Source organism: Phascolarctos cinereus, unplaced genomic scaffold (assembly GCF_003287225.1).
Source record: "Phascolarctos cinereus isolate Bilbo 61053 unplaced genomic scaffold, phaCin_HiC Scaffold_4;HRSCAF=312, whole genome shotgun sequence".
In the NCBI taxonomy this organism is placed as follows: Eukaryota; Metazoa; Chordata; class Mammalia; order Diprotodontia; family Phascolarctidae; genus Phascolarctos; species Phascolarctos cinereus.
This window is the reverse complement of record NW_027555847.1, coordinates 228,868,023-228,892,281: the sequence shown is the minus strand read 5'-3', so window position 1 is coordinate 228,892,281 and position 24,259 is coordinate 228,868,023. Positions and strand designations below refer to the sequence as shown.

The 24,259-nt window shown below is 47.1% G+C and overlaps 1 protein-coding gene across 2 annotated transcripts; it reads right to left on the bottom strand.

Moving 5' to 3' along the window:
- Positions 1–82: 82 nt before the first annotated feature.
- Positions 83–20,398, bottom strand: FBXL19 (F-box and leucine rich repeat protein 19). Of its 2 annotated transcripts, XM_021008465.2 has the most exons (12): positions 20,099–20,252; positions 18,991–19,054; positions 18,401–18,601; positions 17,168–17,311; positions 16,885–16,971; positions 16,520–16,732; positions 15,921–15,953; positions 14,335–14,846; positions 8,778–8,941; positions 8,528–8,689; positions 2,084–2,302; positions 83–1,976 (listed from the first exon to the last, which is right to left on the bottom strand). In XM_021008465.2, the coding sequence occupies exons 1-12, from the start codon at positions 20,158–20,160 to the stop codon at positions 1,798–1,800; spliced, it is 2,040 nt and encodes a 679-aa protein (XP_020864124.1). In that variant the 5' UTR covers positions 20,161–20,252; the 3' UTR covers positions 83–1,797. The 2 variants fall into 2 exon arrangements, with proteins under 2 accessions (XP_020864124.1, XP_078009079.1); XM_078152953.1 differs by lacking the exon at positions 18,991–19,054 and having other exon boundaries at positions 20,099–20,398.
- Positions 20,399–24,259: the final 3,861 nt, after the last annotated feature.

Here is a 24,259-nt window from a genome sequence, read left to right as displayed (position 1 = left end):
ACACTTTCAGGGACCAGGAGTTTAGGTTTCCTCCCAAATTACCCCACCTTTCTACTTCAACAAAACAGACACACCACAGCCCTCAGCTGGAAGATTTTATATTTTATAGCAAACCTTATTGTACAATTCCGAGATCCAGGGGGCCTGGGGCCCAGCCCAGCCCACTCCCCTTGTTCCTATTTTATCACTTTCCCTTTGTGTGCCCTCATCCTTCAAATCGTCTCTAGCTCCAGCTCCGGACTGACTCTCCCTCCCCCTAAACCCCCTCCCTCCCGGCCTTTGGTCCACCTCTTCCCTCCCTCCCCCCAATCCTTTTCCCTCCCTGTTACCTGAGGTATGTGGTTCACTCTGCCCTCTGCCCTCCCCCCTCTCCCCCAAGTGGTTTAGTCCTTGTGGCCTAAGGATAGCCTCCTCAGCCACTCCTCCCTTTGGGGCTTGGGGTATCTTCCCCAGGACAAACCCACAGGCGGAGCTAGCTGCAGAGACCACCCCCCCACAAAGCCACGCCTCTTGGGTGGAGTTTCAGGGGGAGTGGCTGTTGCTATAGTGACAGGGATGAGTAAAAGAGAGGAGAAAGGAAAAAAACCCTGGAAGTTCCCATGGCAACCTAGAGGGGCCTTTCCAGCTGGGGCACTGGCTTTGGGAGTGTGTCCATTGGCTGCTATTTTCCTTGGCAACCAGGAGTGGCATTTCCCTGGGCAAATGGGATGCAAGTTTCCATGACAACAGAAGGGGTGGAAATAACCAGCTTTGGGGAGTCCCTTCTCCCCATCACGGGCTGTCTGGCCCCTGGGGGAGGGTGGGAGAGGATAGATACAGTAAGAGTAAGGCTGGGAACGTCCCAGTTCAAACTGCCAACAACCCAATCCAAACCGATAACTTCCCCACCCCCTTTCCCCTCCCCCAAACTCCCACCTCCCCATCCCCAAAGTTCCCTAAGTTCAAGTAACACTTCAGTACAGATGAATGTTCAAGTATTTTTCAGGGAAGTGGGGTGGTCTAGAGATCCCTCACTCCCCTGGCAGGGCCCCGATTCCCTGTACAGCAGTAAAGGCCCCTGTCCTCCCCCCACCTCCACAATTAGCTGCCATGTCAGTGACGGTTCAAGAGTTGGAGAGGGGAGAGGAAGGGACAGAGTCTTAGGGTGATAAGGATGGGAAGGGGGGAGCCCTTGGCCTGCCTGATGCTCCCCCATAGCTTGCTCCCATCCCCCCTCCTTCCCTCTACAGCCTCACCTCATCCCTCTTTCCCCAACCCCAATTTTAGTTGTTCCCTCTGAGCTGCCCTCAATCTGACACCCGTTTCTCCCACTTCCTGTTTTTCCCTTTTTAACCCTCCCCCACCCTCCCCCAAATACGTGGTCTTTGTTCCCTTTTATGCTTCAGTTTCTGTTTGTCTGCTTACCGCCCTTCCCCCCATCCCCTGGATCCCCAGTAGCAATGTGCAGATTGCCCCACCACCAGAACCTTCCCCAGCCACATTCCCAATCCCCTCCACCTAAATGCTGCCCCCCTAAACTTCCCCCCTCCTTTCAAGCCCCCCAGTCCCTCCCCCACATCAGTACCTCTGCCCCACTTCCCCCAGGACAATGAAGTAGGCAGGGGCATGGGAGGGGAAGACATTAACCCCCAGGGATATATCAGTGCAGGGGGTTGGGGGTTGTTCTTGAGTCTCTATGTGGGAGAATCAAGTCAGAAGGTAGAGAGACCCAGCCCCTGGGTGATGGATTGGGGAGATGGGGAAAGGGGCCCCAAGATAAAGGCTTGCAAGTCCTGGGGGAAGTTGGGGGGCACCCCACTAGCTGTCCTTGAGCAGCAGCTTCTCCTCAGGGCATCGGAAGGGACCAGGGGGACCTGCAGCTGCCAGCCTGGCACAGGCTTCAGGTGAGAGTTGGCGACAGGAGCGAAGGTCCAGGCGTCGAAGTCTGGGGCATCGTCGGAAGAGCGGGAGGCAGTGGTCCGTGAGGCGGTGGCAACCTGAGGGTGGCAGCGGCTGACATGGGGCTCACTCTGGGGAGGGGGCAAAGCTACTAATGAGGGCTGAGGAGCTCCTGGTAGCAGGAAAAGGGGTGAGGGTTGCTTACCCGCTAGGTTGAGGTGAACAAGGGTCTCCCGGAGTGGGGAGGTGGGGGCTGTGAGGAGGTGGACACTGGGATCCCCAACATGGGCGCAGTGGCTGAGGTCAAGGGCACTGAGCTGGGGAGCATGGCGTAGGAGAAGGCGGAGGGAGGCATCTGTCAGCTCCAGGCCAGCCAGGCGCAGCTCAGCCACCCCCTGCAGCCGTCCCCTGCTCTCTGTCTGGCCTAGAGGTACAGGAGAGGGAGTCAGGCCCTAGGTGGATCGTTACTCTCTTTCCCCAGTTCAGGGTACTAACCGGAACCCTAGCATCTATGGTTCCCACCCCAACACACACATGGGTAGTTAAGAACAGGTGCTGAGAGAGCTTGGGAAGAACAGATTAAGGTGTGAATTACTGAAGGAAACAGCCATACCTTTTCTCACACTCTTCCCCTACCCCAAATACTCTGCGGCATCCTCTCCACTCAGCTAAGTTCTAACAGAATTGATGGAATGGGAAAAAACCCAAGCCTTGGTCTCAGCTATATTATAACACCGTTTCACTCTACACCTCTCTTGAGTCTCAGGTTTCCCATCTGTAAAACAGGGGTACTGTTTTTAAAGAGGTGGCCCCCTAGAACTTGAGATCATCTGGTTGGAACCACTCATTTTAAAGGCAAACAATTTTATAGGAAACAACTTGTTCTACCCACTCAGAAAGGTATCAGGAAGTGCAAACTAGAAATGGATATGAAAATGTTTTGAAGGACTACACAGATAGTGATAGGTATTATAATAATAATAATAATAATATTATTATTATTATTAATCGCCATTCTTCAGGCTCAAGCACTCCAAATCCTGCTTATCCCAAAGTAATCTCTTTGCTTTCATAACTCTTAGCACATTTTCTATATCAGTTATGTGGCCCTCAACTAGTAATACATGGTATCATATGCTAACGTTTCAAGAGCAAAATTCTCAAACATTCACTTGTACTGAAAACTACCTGAGGAGAAGGACACTGTCAGCACCCTGATCACAACTGGAGCAGCGTGAAGACTTGCTGAATTATTAGTGTGGTGAAGCAGAAAAAAACTGAGCTGGGAGTCAGAGATCTAGTCCCACCTCTGAATAGCCTATGACCTTGGTTTTTAAATCACTTCCCTTCTCTAGCCCTCAGTTTTCTTACAAATAACTGGTTTAAAGCTATGTTGGGGGCCAGAGGAAGGACAATTTTGTTTTGTTTTGCTTTTGGTGAGGCAACTGGGGTTAAGTGACTTGCCCAGAGTCACACAGCTAGTGAGTGTTATGTGTCTGAGGCCACATTTGAACTCAGGTCCTCCTGAATCCAGGGCTGGTGCTCTATCCATCGAACCACCTAGCTGCCCCTGGAAGGGCAGTTTTAAAAAGGGACAGGACTATTGCTTAGGGTAGATGGGATAACAGATGAAGCAATAATAAGCAGAACTACTCAATTCCTATTATACTGCAGGTTTTTCTCTACCAAGAAGAATGATGTTTAGGGGCAGCTAGGTGGCACAGTGGATAGAGCACCGGACCTGAAGTGAGGAGTACCTGAGTTCAAATCCGGTCTCAGACCAAACACTTGACACTTACTAGCTGTGTGACCCTGGGCAAGTCACTTAACCCCAAATGCCTCAAAAAAAAAAAAAGAGAGAATGATATTCACACTAAGAAATAAAGGACGAGGGGCAGCTGGGTGGCGCAGTGGATAGAGCAATGGCCCTGGAATCAGGAGAACCTGAGTTCAAATCTAGCCTCAGACACATAACACTTACTAGCTGTATGACCCTGGGCAAGTCACTTAACCCCAAGTGCCTCGACAAAAAAAAAAAAAAAGGACAAAAGTGGTTAAACAGGGAAGTGAAACTCAAGGAAGGAGGAAGGAAAAAGGCACCTAGTTACTCTCAATGAGTTAAAGTCATCATCAGGCCTAGATGCATTAAATTCTAGGGAACTGAAAGAACAGGATGACACGACTGCTCAGCTGCTACCGGTGAGCTTCAAAAACTGTGGAGGATGAGACACACTGAAAGCTAGAGACAGGCAAACAGTATCCCTGTTTTCAAAAATGAGAAGACAGATTCTTACAACTACTTGCTGGTGAGCTTGATTTCAATTCCTGGCAAAACTCTAGAGCTCATTACTAAAGAGATGGCTTAATAAGCTCTTAGAAAAGAAAGTAACAGTCATTATGGATTTCTATCAAAACAAGTCATACTTTGGTCCCTTTGCCCCTTGGTTCTGCTTACCTGTTTTTGTTTTGTTTTGTTATAAGGGAGAGATCTATTTGAGGGTGAGGAGAAAGATCAAGAAATTTTTGTAGTATAAAAGAAAGGCACCAATAACATTTTTCTTTAAAGACACAGAAAAAGGAAGTCCTGGCAGACTAACCTCATTTCCTTTTTTGACATACTCACTAGAATGGCAGACTGACATAGCTGTAGTATACATGGATTTCATGTAAACAACTAAAAAAATCTCTGAAGAGACATTTGTGAACAAGTTAGAGATATGGGATTAGATAATGGTACAGCTAGTATTCAGAACTGGCTGAATTATCAATCAGATCCAAAGTGTGGCAACTAATGGAATAATGTCATGGCAACTAATAGAATAATGTCAAACTAGAGGAAAGTCACTAGTAGAATGCCATAAGGATCTGTTCAATTCTGCTCAACATTTTTATCAGTGCCTTACATGAAGACATAGATGGAACACTCCTCAGATATTAATTCTATTAAATAACATAAATTATTCATCAATAAGATCTTTGCATCATTTCTCTGAAAAGGTTCACAGCTCCAAGATCTATAAAAGACTAACGCAAACATAAGAATAAAAGCCATTCCCCAAACGACAAGCGGTTAAAGGATCTGAACAGTTCATTCACTTGTAAAAGAGAATTGCTAAACTATGAACAATCATATGAAAGATTAGTCTAAATCATGAATAAGAGAAGTGGAAATCAAAACAACTCTGAAATTTTGCTTCACATTGAACAAATTGGCAATGATGGGAATAGTCAAAAAAAAAGATGAGGAGAGTTGATGTTGGAATGGTTTTCAAAACATAGGCACACCAGTAAACTGTTAGTGGAGTTCTGAATTGGTCCAACCATTCTGGAAAACAATTTAGAATTATGCTGAGAAAGGGACTAAAATGTCCAAACTCTTCATCCAGAGTTCATGTGCAAGGCACATGTCCCAAGGAGGTTAAAGATCAAAAGAAAGGCGCTAAATACACTAGTTACTTAAACACACTAAGATATTGATAATAGCACTTTCTGTAGTAGCAAAGAAATGGAAACAAAGATGTCCATATATTGCTGAACAAATTGTGGTACAGGAATATGTGGAATATCACACTCCACCTTAAGAAATGATGAATATAAAAAGTATGGGAAACTTTACATGAACTGATACAAAGTGAAGAAATCAGAACCAGGAAAATATATACAAGGTCTGCAATAGTGCAAATGGAAAGAACAGCAGCAATATAACCAAAATTGAATGTTGTAAAATTATAATGACCAAGCTTGGCCCCAAAGAAGAGATATGAGAATGTGGGTATAGAATACTGCATATACTGTTAAGACTTGCCTGATGTGTTTGGTTATTTTTTTCCTCTTTTTCCCCCCTTTGTTATAAAGGATGACTTTGTAGGAGTGGCAGAGGAGAGGGACATATTAAGATATCAATAACTATTTTAAAAGGTTTAGGGGGGAAAAAACAAATAATCCTATGAACCTAAAATAAATGTTCTATACTTAGTTCAAAAAATTAACTGCATTAATTCACAGATTATCATAGTTTGTATGGGGAAAAAAAATTTAAGAGGTTTTAGTAGACTGAAAGCTCATTATAATGTTGTTTGTCCCTCCAAGAGGACCAATAACATCACTTGCCTGTGAATCGGATTTAAGTGTGGCAGAGTTGCCCAGAGTATCAGCCTCACTCTCTCTTCCACGATCATCAAAGTCCAGTGGCAGGGCAAAAGTCAAGACAACTGGCGATGGCCTGGGATGCAGTAGGTAATCTTGGTCTTCTGTGTCTGACCAAGCCCTAAGTGCCCCACGGTAGCTGCTTCAGCTGCCTTCATGGCCACTGGAACAAATTGTTCTCATCTGCCCATTCCACTGGGAAAGCTTTCACATGCTGGGAGTAAACACCCCCCTAATTCCCCAATGGGTTTGAGGCCTCAACCTGGTTTTACCGGGTTGTGGCTGTTCATGTGACCACTTCTTGGACCTAGAGGTGGGAGATGGATGACAGGTGGACACCTATGAGCAGCCTTAAAAAGGGCTTGGCAAGTTCTCACACCAGAGGTGTCTTCAGGGAGGACTAGCAACTCTGTTTTTTGGTTTTTTGGTTTTTTTTTAATTAATTTTATTGACTTTAATTTTTTTTTGGGGGGGGCTAGGCAATGGGGTTAAGTGACTTGTCCAGGGTCACACAGCTAGTAAGTGTTATGTGTCTGAGGCCACATTTGAACTCAGGTCCTCCTGAATCCAGGGCCAGTGCTCTATCCACTGCACCACCTAGCTGCCCCAAGATTTAAATTTTTTTTTTTAGGCAATTGGGGTTAAGTGACTTGCCCAAGGTCACACAGCTAGTAAGTGTCAAGTGTTTGGTCTGAGGCCAGATTTCAACTCAGGTCCTCCTGACTTCTGGGCCGGTGCTCTATCCACTGCACCACCTAGTTGCCCGTGGACTAGCAACTCTGATATGAAGTGGCCAGCGTTAACAGAATGAACATAACCTCTTTAAGGGCACTTTTCTGCCTCCCTTTTGTATATTTCCTCAGCTCCTAGAATAGTGCCTGGCACCTGAGTAGGTGCTTAATAAATGCTTATTGTTTGCTAGCCAAAAACACTAGTGCAAGCTTAGGCTGAATTAGTATAAGCACAAACATACTGCGCTGGCAAGTTCACAGTCTGGCCATGATGGTCTGGCACCATTTGGAATACTGTGTTCAGTTCTAAATGCTATGTTTTAGCAACAATATTAAAAAGCTGAAGTGTATCCAAAGGACAATGATCAGGATGGTGAGGAGAGTTCAAAATCAGCTCAAAGATTTCGAAACTTAGAAAAGAGTGAACTAAAGGGGGGCAGGAGAAGAAGAATAAAAGTTGTCTTCAGGTTTTTGAGAGACACGTGGAAGATGGACTAGACTTGTCTTGCTTGTCCTTGATGAGTGACATTTGTTACTGTTGTTTGCATTTAAGAGGCACAGTGGAGTCGGGAAGACCAGAGTTCATCTATGACTTCAGACACTTACTAGCTGTGTGACCCTGGGCAAGTCACTGAACCTTGTTTACCTCAGTTTTCTCATCTGTAAAATGAGCTGAAGAGGGAATGGCAAACCACTCTAGTATCTTTGCCAAGAAAACCCCAAATGGGATCACAAAAAAATCAGACACAACTGAAACAAACAAACAACAAAATGCATGACGCTTGTACTGTTTGACACAGAGAAAAGTCCCTAACAATTAAGAACTGTCAAAAAGTGAAATGGGCAGCATTGAGAAATACTGAGTTTCCCATTACTGGAGGTTTTTTAGAAGAAGCTGACTTTTCTTTGAGACCGTTACAAAGGGGTTTCCTTTTCATGGATGAGTTGAACTACATGACCTCTGAAGTTCTCTCCAACTGAAATTTTTTGACTCTATTAATGCTTACTCTATCTTCTTTACAGAGCTATTGTAAGGCTCAAATGAGACAATGGATATGAAAGTGCCCAGAAAGTTTAAAGTGTCATACAGAATTAAGGTATTATTGATCAAACAGAACTATTCCCGATTCTCAAACACAGACTTCAATGTTCTGCTTTTAACCCTTTACTCATACCACTCCTTCTGTCTAGAATTTGAGTGGAATGGAAGAAAATGTGTTAGATTTGGAGACAGAACATGAGTGCTTGAAACCTAATTCTGAGATTTATTATTTGTGTGACCTAAAGTCCACATGTAACACCTCTTGTCCTCAGTTTCCTTATCTTTAGACTGAGGGTGCTGGACTATGCTTCTACAATTTACCTGTGATTCCCCCCCAAAACTTTCACCATCATTCTCATCCCCTAATAGCTACTTGTTGAAAGCTGACCCATCGTTCAAATCCCAGCTTAAATGCCACCTACTCCATCAGGCCTATGCCAAGCAGTCAAGCTAGAAAAGGCCTGCCTTTCCTTGGACAGGGTGCTGTTTTTGTGATCCCTCATGGTATCGATCACATCCAGCCTGGCATTAGTAATACATGTCAGGATCTCAGCTCTCAACTTCAAAAGTGGCCACCATCCGAAAAAGGACAATGCTTATTTCTCTTTGTATAGGCTTTCACTCAACAGGTTCCCACCTGGTGTTTGATGAATAAATAGGATACAGATAGAAATGGGAGAGATTTCACCTTGAAAGAGCCTGAAAACTAGAGCCTTGTAAGAGGCAGCACCTGGTTTGGTGTCAGGAGGAGGCAGCAGCAGCTCCCTGAGCTGGGAGTCCTTAACATCCTCAATCCAACGGAGGTCCAAAAGCCGCAGTGCAGGCAATGGGGCTGAGCCCAATGCTGAGACTGAGAGCCAAGAGCAGCCCGACAGCACCAGCTCCTGCAGGCCTGTGGGACAGGGCATAGGTTCAAACTTTCAGCCCCATGAAGTCCCCCCTGGATCAGCCCTCTGTCTTGGCCTTCCCTGCCTTCGTACCTTGTAGCCTGTTCAGGAGCCACATGAGCTGCTTCTTAGAAACTCCTGTCCAGCTGAGATCCAGGGCCCGAGGCTGCCGCCTGACCACACCACTCAGCATCGGTGGGGTGAGTGACTTCCTTCGGCTCAGGTCCATCCGGGGCCACAGCCGCTTATCATAGCACCTGGGAGCCACAAGGGGCAGACAGAGATCAGAAGCCACAAAGAGGCTCAGCTGGGTCCAGGAGACCCTCTCACTGCCCTGTCCAGGGCCTGACACATCGGTCCTAACTCCCAGGACTCTCGCCAATGTTCTTTCTTCCCCTCTGACCCCTCACCTCTCTCTCCTCTCCATGGACTAATCATCTAATGGATGCTCTTATGAAGAGGGAGAGAAGAGCTACGGGGAAAGACCCTCCGCCTGGCTTTGGGGCAGCAGCAGCCCAGCCATGCATCCAGCGGGGCCTGAGCCCCACAATCTTGCCATCCTCTTTCCCACCACCCTTCTCTCTACATTCTTTCAACCCAACAACTTTCACTGCTCTCCTCCTGACTCCCAAATGTCTATCTTCAGTTCTTACTTATTCACGATTACCAAATGTATGACAAGACATCTCTCCCTAGATATCCCCCAGGCCCCTCAAACTTAACAGGTCAAACACACTATCTTTCCACCAAATCACTTTCCTGACTTCTCCATTTCTGTTAATGGCATCGTCACTTCTCCAGTTTATCCTGAATTCAAGCCCCAGAAGTCATCTTTTAACTCCTCCTCTCCCCCACCACTCAACATTTGTCAGGTCCTGTCAGTTTTCCTGTAATCTCCTACCCTCACCCTCCTTTTAACTTTCAATGCCTCAGGTCAGGGCCTCAGAGCCCCTTTCCAGGACTACTGCAATAGCCCTTAGTCTCTCCCAAAGCTAATTCATCCAGATTAATCTAATCAATGTATATCACTTCCTTACTCAAAAACCTCAAACTGCTTCGCCTACTGAAACAAAGTCCAAACTCCTTAGGCCAGCATTTAATACGCTCCACAATCTTGCCCCTTTCTGGCTTTATCTTTCATTACTCCATTCACTCTTATATTCTGATATCCCCCTCCTCACGAAGTCCTCCCTCAACTCCCAAGCCAAAATAACAGAATCATAGACTGTAGAAATGGAAGGGACTTCAGAGATCATTGATCATTTAGTCCAACCCCCTTATTTAACAGAACAGGTAAGTAAGGCCCAGAGAATAACTTACCTAAGGTCACACAGTATTAAATAATGAAGTAGCAGAGCCCAGACTTAAGCAATTTCTTACTTATGGGATCTCAATTTTTTTGGTATCTCTTGTAATTATTTGCACCCCTATCCTATCTCCCCAATTACATTATAAACTCCTAGAAGGAAGGGACCATGTCTTATTCCTTTTTGTATCCTTAATACATAGCAGAGAGTAAGCAGAGCTGAGGGGCCTTGCACATTTCTTCCCTGGAGCCCATGCTTTTATTGGTGGAGAGTATTCCCAGGGAAGATTTTCCTCTAATTTCTTCTACCAAGAGAGACCAGAATTTCTCTGCAAACGACGGCCTCAGAGAGCTCCCTAGAGCTCTGAGAGGCTGCCCAGGGTCACACAACTAGTATGAGGCAGGGGGATGGGTTAGAACTCAGGTTCTTCCTGGACGCTGAAGCCAGCTCTTTACATAGTGGATACTTCATAAGTCCTTCACATTATCCAGCTCTAGCACATGCCTAGGTCCTTTTTCCCTACCAACCTCCAAATCACTCTCCCTCTTTATTCAATGAGCTTAATGGAGATCAAAGTCTGTCTCCCCTACCCAGAATACCTCTTCCTTGTCCCTGGGTGACATTAATATTTATGTTGATGACCATCTCAACATCCTGGCCTCCTAGTTTATCAAAGGCCTCAATCCCCAGAACTCCATTCACTACTCTACCTCAGCCACCAACACTTGTCACAGTTTAGAACCAAACATCACCCAAGACTGTTCTATGTAAAGACCTTGAATTCTGAAATTCCTCTCTGATCTCTCTGATCACAATCCCTTGTCCTTCCACATCTCCTACTGAACCTCTTAAAACTGTTCTTTTTCTTGATAGTGACCTCTGGTCCTGTGATCCTTCCTCATTTTCTATACCTTCACCTTTATTCTGACCTCACTCTGCTCAGAATCTTTGGTTAACAAGTTCAAAAAGATACTGTCCTTCATCTTTGAATCCCTTGTCTTCTTGTCTTTGAATCATTCACACTCTGTGAACTTTGGTTCCCCCTCACTATCTACCTTCCTTCTATTCCAAAGCTGCTCAAAGCTGATGGAGGAAGTTATAAAGCCATGTTAACTGAGTTCCCCACAAACTCATATTAGCTAACTTCAGATGAGCATTCATGACGGCATGACAATCTTTTTGTTCATCTCTGAATGACTATATCACACTTTCTTAGAATAGCTGTTCCAAACTTCTTTCTCCTCAAGTCTCCAGATCCATCTTCACTCCATCCCCAGAAGCAGATGATTTTGCTTCACACTTCACTGAGAAGACTGATGTTATCTATCATCAATACCCTCATTTTTCCTCCTCCAAACTTCAAAACTATCTCTTTACTCATCCCTTTGCTCCAGTCTCAAAAGCCTTTCTCCTTGCCAAAGTTAACCCCCCACCTCAGCCCCTGACCCTATCTCCTTCAGGGGTTTCCCCCTCATCAACCATTTCTTTTGTCAACTTCTATTAGTTCAGTCCTCAATGTCTACAGTCATGCTTAGGTCTCCCCTAGCAGTACTTAGGAGTGTCCACCACATTGTAGGTGTTTAATAAATGTTTACTGACTATCTTTAAAAGACTGTTCCTTGACCTTGCCATAACCTCACTCCTCAACTATTAAGGTAGTCTACCCTCCCTGCCTCTAGTTCCTCACCAAATATTCATTCGCTTCTCAAGTCCTCGTAACATGGATTCTGATCCCTCCACTCTACTGAAACTACTCTCCTCAATGTCACCAATAACTTCTTGACTGTTAATGCCAATGGACTTTTCTTCACCTACCTTCCTTCCTTCCTTTCTTTCTTTCTTTCTTTTTGCAGCATTCAACACTGCAGACCAGTCCTTCCTCCTGGATAACCTCACCTTCCTCGGTTTCATAATACAGCTCTCTCCAGGGTTTCCTCCTACGTATCTGGCTGCTCCTTCTCAGGCTCCTTTCCTTATTTAGCAGCTACCTCCTATCGGCTCCATCCTAGTTCCTGTCTTCTCTCTCTTTATACGTTCTTCCTTGGTAATCTTATCTGCTGCCATGGGTTCAATTATCACCGCTATGGAGATGACTCCCAAATCTATATATCCCTCCTAATCTCTCCCCTAAACTCCAATCCCCACATTTCCAATAGCCTACTGGTCATCTGTCCTTGGATGTCCTAAAGCAACGTTATTAAACTCAAATAGAAATGGTGGCCACTAAACCCTACATAAGTATCCCTCTATGGGTCATATATTGACTTAGAAAACCACATGTTAACATTACTTATATTACATTTTAATTCATTTTGTTAAATATATCCCAATTAAATTTTAATATGGTTTCAACTGTATTCAGGAATGTTGCAGGCCACAATGTGGCAGCCAGGCCTCATGTTGGACACCTCTCTCCTCCAGGTACCTCAAACTCAACTTGTCCTCAGGTACCTCAAACTCAACTTGTCCTAGACTGAAATCATGTTCCTGCCACCCCTAATCCCAACTTCTCTTTTTCTGTTGATGGCTTCACCATCCTCCAAGTCACTCAGGTTTGAAACACTAAAGAATTATCTTTGATTCTTTCCTCTACCTCATCTCACACACACACACATTCAAATGCCAAGTTCTGTTGATTCTACCCCCACAATATCCTTCACATCCATGTCCTTCCCTCTTCACTCATCCCAATCCAGGCCCTCATCACCTTTTGTCTGTAATAGCTCTTAATTTATTTGTCTCCAGCCTCTCCCCTCTTCTAATCCATCCTCCTCACAGTTGCCAAAATAAATCTCCTTAAAACAGAGATCAGACCATGTTCATTCCCTGCTTTAAAAAAAAATACATTCTGTGGATCCCTATTGTCGTTAGGATAAAATGCAGATTCCTCATCTTGGCATTTAGCCTCTTACGTAATCTGGCCCCCTTCATATATGTTCTCTGTCCAAACTGCAAATGAGTTCTCTGAACTTAACTCAAGCGGACCATCCTCACCCCAATCCCCTCCTGTGACCTTCAGAATCCTTATCTTCCTTCAAAGTTCAGCTCAGATGTCACCTTTCCTGTGAGTTTTCCATGATCCTTCCCCAAGTGAAAATATACTCTCCTTAGAGAATGCGATGCTGTCTCCCATGCCCCAATTCACACTCCCTATCTTGAATTATACTAGTTTTTCCACATATCATCATCAACCCTGTCCTACTGCTTCCAGTAGAATATATGCTCCTTGAAAGTAGGGACTGTCATTTTTTAATCTCTGTACCTCTAGCACTTAACATATAGCAACGACTTGATAAATGTTTACTGCTTCTCATTCATTCCAAATGACTGAAGTAGTTACAGCTTGGCCACATCTCTACATAATACTAGAGATAGCCCCTCGGTTACAAATTTTAAGAGGGAAACGTGCTGGCTTTAGGGAGGAGAATTTGCTTACACATCTCTTGCCCCTTTTCCTTGTCTAACACTGCCACCCCTCAGATGCAGACTGATGGGAAGCATCTCCTCACCACGACAACAGCCTACAGTGGGTCGGCCTGCCTCAAGTCTCTCTCCACACCAGGCCATCCTCCACTTAGCTGTCAACTGATCTTAAAGCACAAGTCTGACTATGTTGGTCTACTTCAGTGGCTCCCTACTGTTGCCAGGGTCAAATAAAATATCTGTTTGGTTTTTAAATGCCCCTTCCTCTCTTTCCAGTACTTTTATACTCTATGCCCTCTCCCCCATCCCCCATCTACTCTGTGATCTACTGCTGTCTGTTGTTTGGGTTCCTTGTTGTTCCTTGAACAAGAAACTCCATTTTCTGACTCTGAACATTTTCATTTGCTTGTCTCCCATGCTTGGATATCTCCCTCCTCATTTCCTCCTCCTAGCTCTTCCTTGGCTTTCTTCAAGCTTCAGCTAAAGTCTCTGATCCCTACCCCTTTAATGTTAGTTCCTTCCTTCTGTCGATTATCTCCAACTTACCCTGTCTATATCTTGTTTGCACAGAGCTGTATGTTTTCTTTCCCATTAGACTGTGAGCTCCTTAAGAGCAGGGTCTGTCTTTTGCCTTTCTCTGTACACCCGTCACTTAGCACAATGTCTGGAATATTTATTAATTAATTAATCCTTGCTGACTTACACAGGAGTAAAGGCTGAGCTCTACCCACTTGACCAAGAAAGCCATTTCTACAGACCTTTCACCCCACCCACAGTCTATCAGACAAAGGAGGAAATACACAGAAAGGTGAAATGAGTTGGCCCAATGGACAGGGAACCTATTGCTATTGGACCACAGCTAGGAACCAGGATGCACCGCCCTCCAGCTTCTGTAACACGCTATCCGAGGAACCACTCACCATCGGCTCCAGGTCCGGCAGACCCTCATGCAGATGCACAATTCTCTGGGCCCAAGGTGCTGGAAGACTCGAAGCCAGGCAGCCCGTGGCAGAGGGTGGTCAGGCCCCGCTACCAAGGGCAATGTATCCGGCTCTGGGCTTCGTGGTGGCGGCCTCACCACATGTCTCTCAAGCTGCGGGGGGCGGGGTGGGGGTGCAGGACCCAAGGGCCAGCTCAGCAGAGGGCCCCCACTCCCAGGCCGCCAGGCCCGACGGCCACCCCTGTTCTCTTTCTCCCCAGAGTTGCCCCGTGGGGGCCGTCGTCCATTTCGGGCCTCCCCAGGGGCCTCATCCTCACTGAGGGACGTAGCTGATGAGTCTGAATCTGAGTCTGAGTCTGAGGAAGATGATGAAGTATCTGGCACCCGCTCGAGCAACTGGCACATCCGCTTAAAACGCTCCAGCTTTTCCCGCTGTGGGGAAGGGGCTGGGGCTGCGGGACCCTCAGGAGATGCTGAAGGAGGCTTTGGTTTCTGGAGAGAAAGCAGATGAAATATTTGTTCAATGACTACCCTAAAGAACCCTAGAAAAGTCCCAAGAGAGTTGAAAAAAGAACCAGGCAGCCTCACATTTCCATAAAAATATAAGAAACAGAATGGAATGGTACACGGAGAACACTGAAAGAGCAAGAGACCTAAGTTCTGGTCTAAGCTCTGTCGCTAAGGAGCTGTACAACTTCAGGCAGACGCTTGAGCTCTCCAAGGCATCAGTTTCCTCATGAGGGGTTTAAACTGGATGACTCTATTAATAATCACTTGCATTATCACCTTTAGTAATAATAGCTCACATTTATAGAATGCATTACTTTACAAAGTCTCAAAAATCCTATAAAGTGGGTAGTATTATTATTATCCCCATTTTATAGATTACAAAAGGAAGGCTAAGAGAGGTACAGTGATTTTCCTATCATCATACAGCAAGTAAAAAAGACAGGGATGGGACTCAAAACCAGATCCTGAATTTCTAGCCCACTTTTTTTTTCCATTACACATTAGGCTGTTTCGGCTTACAAAGTGTTTTCACATACACTCTCTCAGCCCGCACAACAATTCTATGACTTAGGCAGGTTAGGTATTATTATCTCTAAGTTATGTATAAGAAAACTGAAATTCAAGCCAAGCTAAATGATTTGCCCATGATTATTCTGGTAGCAAAGTGGTGGAGTGGGCTCTCAGACATTCACTTTTCATCTTAGTTCATCTTAGGTCAGTGCCATAGCCTAGCCAACCCTTTCAGTTCTAGGAACCTGAGCCTTAGGATTTTTCAACCTCATTCCATTGTAGTCTCCTTCTCAAACTTCTCCTCTCCAAGCTTCAGGAACTAGTTGAAAAACAAGTAGCTAAGATTTTTATTTCCATGGTAGGTGAAAGCCATGATTTCCCTCCACCCAAGCTCTTAGATCTTAAGATCTTGCCCCAAGGTGGAAGGCTATAACATCCTGGCTGGCATCCAGAACACCTGGAGGGCTAAGGTGAGGCAGAACAGGACACCCAGTTCCAATGTGCTGAGGCCTCAAAGGGAAAGGGCAATCATTCATCTCCACTCACCTTCTTCAGGTGCTTCTCTCTTCCTCCTTTTATCTGCAGGTGGGTGGGATGGTGATAGTGTAGAAAGTAAAGAAACTCTTGTTAGGCCTTTTACCCCTTGTAAAACTCCAGTTTCTGCCCCTACCTTGGACTACAAATCCCAGAAGCCCCCATCCCCAGACAAGACTCTGAGCATGCTCACCTTTCAATCATACTGTCTCCTTTCCACTGAGCATGCTCCTGCTCTTCTTTCTTCCTACTCAGGCCCTCTCCAGCCCCTCCTTTTTCCTCCTCCCTAGGAGCCAACTTGAGCATGCTCTCTCCTCCTCTCCAACTCTGTCTAAATTACTCCCCTACTCCCTGGAGTTCCCCTACCACCCCCTCCCTTACCTATACCTCCCAGACTCCTACAAGCCACACTGAGCATGCTCCACCCTCCCCCATTTCCCCACCCATCCCTTAAACAACATTCCAGCTCTAGAACTACATCTCCCAGAAATCCCACAGGGAGCCCACAAAGTGCTGACTCCCAGTCCTTCGTCCTTTTTTGTCATCAGGACTACATCCTCCAGAATCCCTTCTACCTGGCTCTCAGACGGCATGATCCCCCCAGCCTTTACCTTCTTCCTAGGTGTGGGGGGTTCATTCCCCACCTCTCTCTCTTTCCGCTTATGAGGTCCAGGGCCATCCTCTGAGGGAGCCCCTGGAGGCAGGGGGCCTTTTCGTCGGGGGAGGGGTGGTGGTAGCTCCTCAGTTAGCTTCCAGCCGCTTCCCAGCCCTGGCCCCTCCTCCCCATTGTCAGCCCTTCTTCGTCCAGGCCCCTCCCCAGAATCCTAGGGTAGGGAAGAAGAGGTGAAGATGCATCCTCTCCTACTCTTCCAAATCCTTCCCACCCAGAGCTCCAGCTGGTGTAGAGGAGAAGCCAAGTCACTCTTTATTCTACCCCACCCCACTCCCACCCCTGGCTCTCAGATCCCCACCCTACCTTGCTGGTCCTGCCTTCCTGGGTACATCTAGGACACTCCCAGCAGTTTGGGATCTCAGTGTTGATGATACCCTCGGCCTTTCCCATCTAGTAGAAACAGAAAGGGAAGAGCGAGTTCTGTGTATCCTATCCTTACCCATAAGCTAATCCCCCTTTTGTTACATTTTGCCCCAAGTTTCTTTCCCATGTCAACATTCTACTCCCCTTCTATACTATCCTCCAGTCGGCCCTCAGCTCTGCTTCCCCAGCCTCTTCTCATACCTTCCCAGTCCCCAAACCTTACCTTGAGACAGCCTGGGTGGACGATCTCATTGCAGATTGTACACTCCATGAGGCTCAGAGCAAATTTCTCCTCTTCTCCCTCCACTGTGTCCTCCTTTCCAGCCTCTCCACACAGCAAACACACAGCTGTGTGGGGCAGCACAGGCTGCACGCAGGTAAGAGAGCAAAGTCAGGGCCATGGTTGGGCAGCACCCCCTCACGAGGCACAGGAAAAGAAAGAGACATCCTTCAAGCATATAGTGGTCAATTAGTAAATGTTGAACTGAATTGGAGCTAGCAAGTAAATTGTGGCTAGCTCCAATGAATGGAGATAGCAGCTGAGTTTAACAGAGGGACCCGAAGGTTTCTAGACAAGGCAGCAGCAGGAGCTGGCTGATATGGAGGGATCTGAGAAGAGCAGAAGGAGGCTGTGGGGATGTAACAGTGTGGCTTTGGGGGGGAAAGTAGGCACAACTGAGAGTCTCTAGGTGTTGGGATTTGCTAGAAAGACCAATAAACAAAGAGTGGGAGGAAAAAAAAAAAAGACAGACAGACCCAGAAGCCATCTCGGGGATAGGTGACCTAGCATGGAGATGCAACCACTTCTGAGGAGTGGGGAGAGAGTGCGTCCAGGACATCTAGCTGGCTTGAGGGTGGAATTTGGAGAAAGGGTAGGGAAAAGAGAGACAGGAGGAACTGGACAATAGGAAACTGAAGGGCAGAGATGGGCAGGGAAGGGATCAAAAAAGAGAAGGGGAACCAAGGGGGAAGAGAAGCCACAAGAATGTAAAAGTTGAAGAGCTAGGTCTGGGCATTAGTCCCTGGGAAGACTCTCATCAGGTAAATCCACCACATGTAACCCGTCCTAATCTTATTGGGAGAGGGTTTGAGGTAGAAAGGTGTTGGAGCGGGTCAGCTGGCTCTGGCTCAAGCCATTCTGGTGACAAAGACTAGTCCCATATCCTATGCTCTGGACCAGTGCTCAGCAGTGGCTAGACACAGCAGAAATACATGGTCTACTCTTTGGAGAGAAAGCATCAGCAAATACCCTGAAAGGGAAAGGGAGGCTTTCTTTGAGTCAGTCAAGGAAAAGGTATATTCTGCCAGCTAATAACAGCTCCTAAATGCAACTGACTTGAGAGCAATAAGAGCACAACTCAGCCTAATGGAAAGACCAGAGGTCTAGAAATGGCCTAGTGGATTGAGGGAGCCCAAGCACCTGATGGGTTGAGGGACACAGAAAGGAAACACTCACAGCAGTACACTGGCGGAGCAGACAGGACTGCTTCATTCGCCCGGGACCCCCGAATTTCTTCATGTCCCGGCAGAAGTGGCAGTCCCCGCACTCGGTCCGTACACAGGCCCGGCAGCGCCGGCAGCGGGTTCGGCGTCTGCGCGCTCCGGCCCCCGGCCCCCGGCCGCTGGACGACATTGGGGGCGTCAGCAACGCCGAGGGCTGTATGAAGAAGAAAAGTATCAGGAAAAGTCAGCCCAGCCTTTTTCTCTATTCCCTTCATTGCCTCCACAACAACCTCTGTCCAGCTCTCTCCTCCTCTCCGGAGGATATAATGGAATCTGGGAGTCCTGATTAACTTTTCCCCATGGCTGTCCTTCAATCAGATCCTCCCTCTGCCCTTCCTCCCTCCTGGAGGCCAAAGGCCACCCCATTCAGTCCATACCCGATCTCCCTCTACTCCTCGGAGTGCTGCAATTGATCCATTAATCCACCCCTCACCTTCCTCAGTGCCTCCCTTCCCTGGAGAGCCCCTTAGTGATGCCCAGTCTCCTCTGATACTCCCACCTTGAAACTCCCCAGGAAGGCCAAGACATCCCAGTGGAGGTTACCTCAGGAAGCTCCTGACTCTTCCCCTCGATCTCCAAATGCAGCTCTCCCCAGGCTCTCCCCAACCTGAAATTCCCAGATATACCTCCAAGGTCCCCTCTGATCCCAGGCTGTGAGTTCCACGCTCCCCACCTCCACCCGACCCTACCATATAAACAAACTAAATTTCACCCACAAATTTCTCCTTGACCCAACCCTCAGGAAGTCTTTAAAATTAGGATCCCACCTCATCTTCTGACATTTCTCTTCAAAAATTTTCAGGTTCTCAAGAAGCCTCTCCTATATAGCCTCTGATCCCATATGATAGTATGCCTTGCCCACAAGATTGCTGGGTCTCTTCTACTATCCTTTTCCTTGACAATATTGGACTCCCACCTCCCTAGAATGCTCCTGACTAGAAAAAGATCCTCATGATCCTGTGAACTCTCCTTTGCCCAGATTCCAAGACATCTCACTCCTTCACAAAATCTACACTTCTACTTTACATTCTTCAGTTTCCCTAGGCAATCACCCAGATTCTCAAAAATTTCAGAATTCAATCTGAATCACATTATCCAAGCGTCCCAGATCCCTAAACTGTTTTCTGGTCCTAATTGTGTAGAAACCCCTTGAACCTCCCTTTGTATAGTAACTAGATTCTCCAAGATCCCATACAGAAATCTCTGATTGCTGGGAGTTTTCCACCCTATTCTCCTGGTCCAGAGATTTCATTCGATGGCATTCCCCAGCTCCCTTCCCAATTCCCCTAGGCTTCCAAGTTTCCTTAATTCTCTAGAGATCTCTAGCTCTCCCTAGCCCATAAAAGAGAAGAAAATGAGATTAGGAAAAATTCCAAGGATTTCCAAGGGTGAGCCAAGACCCACGAGGGAAACATAAATCCCACAGGATTGTAAAATTGTCGACAAGGAAGACTATGGAGTGAAGTGGAAGTTGGGATGAAGGAAGCCAGGAGCTCAGGTCCTGGGCATGGGGAAGGGCCCCATGGAAAAGTCAGAGATACTGAAGGGGCCTGGAAAGAGTCAGAGAGGAGCTAAAGATGAATTGAAGGAAATGGGAAAGAAATCTAGATTCATGGGGAGCACAGAAGTTAGAAGAGAGGCATCAACCCACCTCACACGTGTCCCAGGAGCCATCTCTCCCTTCTCGGAAGCTCCCGGTGGGTCGTCGGCCATCAGCAGTGGGGACAGGGGGTGGAGGGCGCTGGGTGCTCAGAACTCTGGGGTCCACGGCCCCCTGAAGCTGCACAGCCTCCCCTGGAGGCTGGGGCAGTGGGTAGAGATAGGTGAAAGCACCTATTGGGGTGCTCAGGTGTAGATCCCCTTGGAGGAGAGGCCCTCTCACTGGTTTTCGTGCTAGGTTTTCAGGAGAGTCCCTGATCTGGGGGGGACTCAGTTCTTCAGCCCCACCCCCACGTCAATAGGGTCAGGTTCTTGGGTTTCTTGGCTACTGGGAGGTCAAGTCCTTCCCCAGTGTCTCTTGGTTTAGGGGTTCAAATTCTCCCCTTTCCCTGCTTCAGTGACTCCTACCGTTTTCCCTCCTAAGTGGCTCTGGCCTGTTAACTCCCACCTTTCCCTCCCCACCACCCTAGCCCCCCTCCAGCTACTCCTGAGGTCCAGGCCCACCCCCCCCCTCCCCGTTTCCCGGGGTCCAGGCCCTTCCCACCGCTGGTTCCTGGGGAGGGGAGGGGGGGGTCACCTTAACCTTCCCCCCTCCCCCGGGCCCGTTCCAACCTCCTGTGACCCCTCCCTGGCAGGGAAGGGGGGAGGGGAGGGGGGGTGAAGGAAGCGACTCTGGCCCCGCCCACCCCGGCCCTCGCGCCCCCCCACCCCCCTCCCCCGCAATCGCCCCTAAGACGAAATAAATTTAAATAAATTTGAATAAAACCCCCCTCGAGTAGGAGGAAGGGAGGGAAGGAGGAAGGGGGAGGGGAGGGGCAGGGGGCAGTTGGGGTGTCTCAGCCCCCCCGGCCCCCTGGCCCCGCGCTGCTCCGGCCCCGGGCCCCAGCCGCCTCTCTCATCCCTCCTCAGCTCCTTCCTCCTTCCTCCTCTCCTCCCCCCTCCTTCTCTCCTCCTTCTTCCCTCCCTCCTTCCCTCCCTCCCTCCTTCTTCCAGACCAACCCCTCCCCCTTTCCCCCTACACCTCCACCTTCCTGGAATGAGGCGCGCGGAGCACGACGGATATTGTAGTCTTCTAGCCCTCGGGGCAGTCGTGGAAGACAATGGAACGCCAGAGAGGGCAAAAACTACATAGAAGATGGCGGCCAACGGGCCCGGCTGGGGACCTTCCCTGCAAACCAAGGACGACGGGAGTTGTATTCCAACAGGCCCTGAGAGTTTCATTGGGGAACACAGAACGGGAAGAAGAACAGGGACTACAAACAAGATGGCATCTTCCTCCGTCCTCCTCTCCAAGATCTCAGCCTCTTTCCCTCTACAACCCTCTGCGCGTGTGGGACATGCCGGGAGTTTCAGTCCATCCACTTCCTTTCCTCTCCAGTTATCCCCGTCAGGAACAATGGAAAGGTGAAGACGGATAAGGACTACGTGCAAGATGGCGGTAGAAGGACTAACTGGCTCGCCCGTCGCGCGGGGTGCGATAGGAATAGTAGTCCGCTAGCTCGCAACAAGACTTAAGGACAACGAACCCGGAAAAGGGATAAGACTACAACTAAGATGGCGACCGATATTGACATTCTCCTCGCCGCTTCTTTTTAGTTCTGTCTATATCTCACTCACCACCAATATCAAAAACCATACGGTAGCGCAAGGCACGACGGGAGTTGCAGTTTTCCAGACTCCACCTCTTTTCAGCGGAGACAATGGAAAAGGGAATGGGGCGGGGACTATAAGCAAGATGGCGGCAAAAAGAAAAGCAAAACGAGCGTTTATGGGCTTTTTGGGAGTTGTAGTCTGAAGCCCATGGCTACTCATTTCAGACTTGTGAAAAAAAGGACTCTAGCGAAGATGGTGGCATAAGCGGTCTTTACCTGCGCTGTGTATGCTGGGAGGCGTAGTATCTTCCTTAGCCGAAGGGAGAAGGGACGTTGGACAGTGGAATATGGCGTCATGGTCGTGACGTAAATAGGGAAATCAACCAGGGAAAAAAGGAAAGCCGGTCGGGTCCACACAGTCTGCTGGGAAATGTAGTCAGCTTCTATTGGCGTCTATTGGAGGATAAAGGTCCCAAGTGTGTAGAGAAAATGGGCCCACACAGGACACCTGGGATTTGTAGTTCTTGTGATAATGTGCTGTGCTTTAAAAGTGTCTCTTAAAGGCACAGCGCGAGATAGTGTCACTATTTAAAGGGGCCACAAGCATCCTATCGCGTAGTCCCTCCTTCAAGCTCTGACCTTCTGAGATTGTGTGTGACGACCAGAGAAGTGAGCCACCAGGTGTTTGCCTCTCCCATCGCCCTATGGTGATGAGTGCCTCCCCGGCTCCCTCCTAATGCTTCTGTGGGAGTGGCAGGCTCAGCTATCTGTGCTCCGGTCCAATGACTTGCTGAGCCCAAGTGCTCTCTGTATGAGCCAGAAGTTCTTCGTTTAATAGTAGAGCAAAGGTATCCAAATATGCAACCTGTAGCCCTCAGGTCCCCTGGGAGTGGATGAGCAAATACTTGGGATCTGTACCTCTGCTTGGCCCCTACCCACGGATCAAACAAACCTGCCGCAGAGGAACAGCAATAAATGACGTTTGTATTTGAATAGCTTGCTTTATAAAAGGAGTTTTCCTCATGTCCTAGGACAAGGTCTTTGCAGGCACAGCTGGAATACCTGCAGTGGATCATACGGCACCGCCCCTGTCCCCGACACGCGGACACACACACACACACACACACACACACACACACACACACACACACACACACACACACACACACACACTCTCCCACACACCCCACCCACCAATCACTAGTGATGTTTTGGCGCCACCTTCAGGTTAATAACAACTTCAATAACATTTGCATTGTAGGGCTTCGGATGGGAGCTTTAAAGCACATGTAGGGAAGCCGTGTTTATTTCCAGCCTCTGAACGATGCTTTGGGAAGGTTGGAGGGTAGGGGAGGCAAGCCTTCTCCTTGAGGTGAAGAAGAAGTAAGAGGAGAGCAGACAGCATTAAGACTAGAAGGACCACACTCGTCAAGTGATGCAAAGATTTTATTACAATTTGCTTTGAAATAAAAATTTCATCCTATCCTTGTTTTATTTGCCTTGTGGATTAAAGAAGAATGTGTTTCATCAATTGACACAGCTTGGTCCTTCAGATATTGTTAAATTTTGGTCTTTTTAGTATTAAACATCCTCTGTGAAAAGAAAAAAGGAAGTTTATTAAAGCAACCATGGGAAGAGGTCTTTTGGGTGTCACATACATGTGATTTAGGTAAGGGGTGGGGAAGCTGCAGTTTCGAGGCCACATGTGGGCTTCTTTGTCCTTGGGTGTGGGGCCTTTTGACTGAGTCCAAGTTTTACAGGACAAATCTTTTTATTAAGGATATTTATGATTATTTATTTTAAAATCTGATTATTTATATTATTATATTAATTTAATTAAATTTATTATAATTAATATATTATATTAAGGATATTTATTATTTATTTATTAAAAATATTTTATTATTTACCAGTGTGGGAACGCCAGCTACCAAATCACCAAACCATTGAACCCACACATGACTTAGTAGATAAGTCTTAGGCAATAGCCTAAGGGACATGGCAGTAAAGTGACTTGTTCAGGGTCAACTAGCTAGGAAATGTCAAATACTGAGTTCAAATCCATGATTCAAGATCAGCACTGTATCTGCTCTCCCTTGCCAACTACCTGCATTTATGTGTGTATATTTTTACATGTTTTTGTGCATATTTATAGATCCTCCCAGAAATAGGGTTCATGCTTGTACTCATATAGGGGTTGGATTCGTCCTGGAGGCAGCCTGACCCTAAAGGGAAGAGTCAGGTTTTTCTTTCACTTTTTCTCTCTCTGGCTCATTGCTCCCCACCTAGAGTTCCAGGGGAAGTCTCTAAATAAATCTTAGGTATGGCATATGTCTAGTATCTTCACACAAGTGGGTTAAAGGGGTCCCTTCTCATAAAGATATTCACTACACAAAATGGATATCAGGTGTAGGACTAACATTTATTTCCTCTACCAGCAAAGAAAAGCAAACAACCAAAAAACTTACAAACATAGATTAACAAATATTTTAAGGGTAAAACAACAATTCATCATTATCATTATGATTTTCCTAAAAGGTAAAGTTACTTTGTGGGACTTC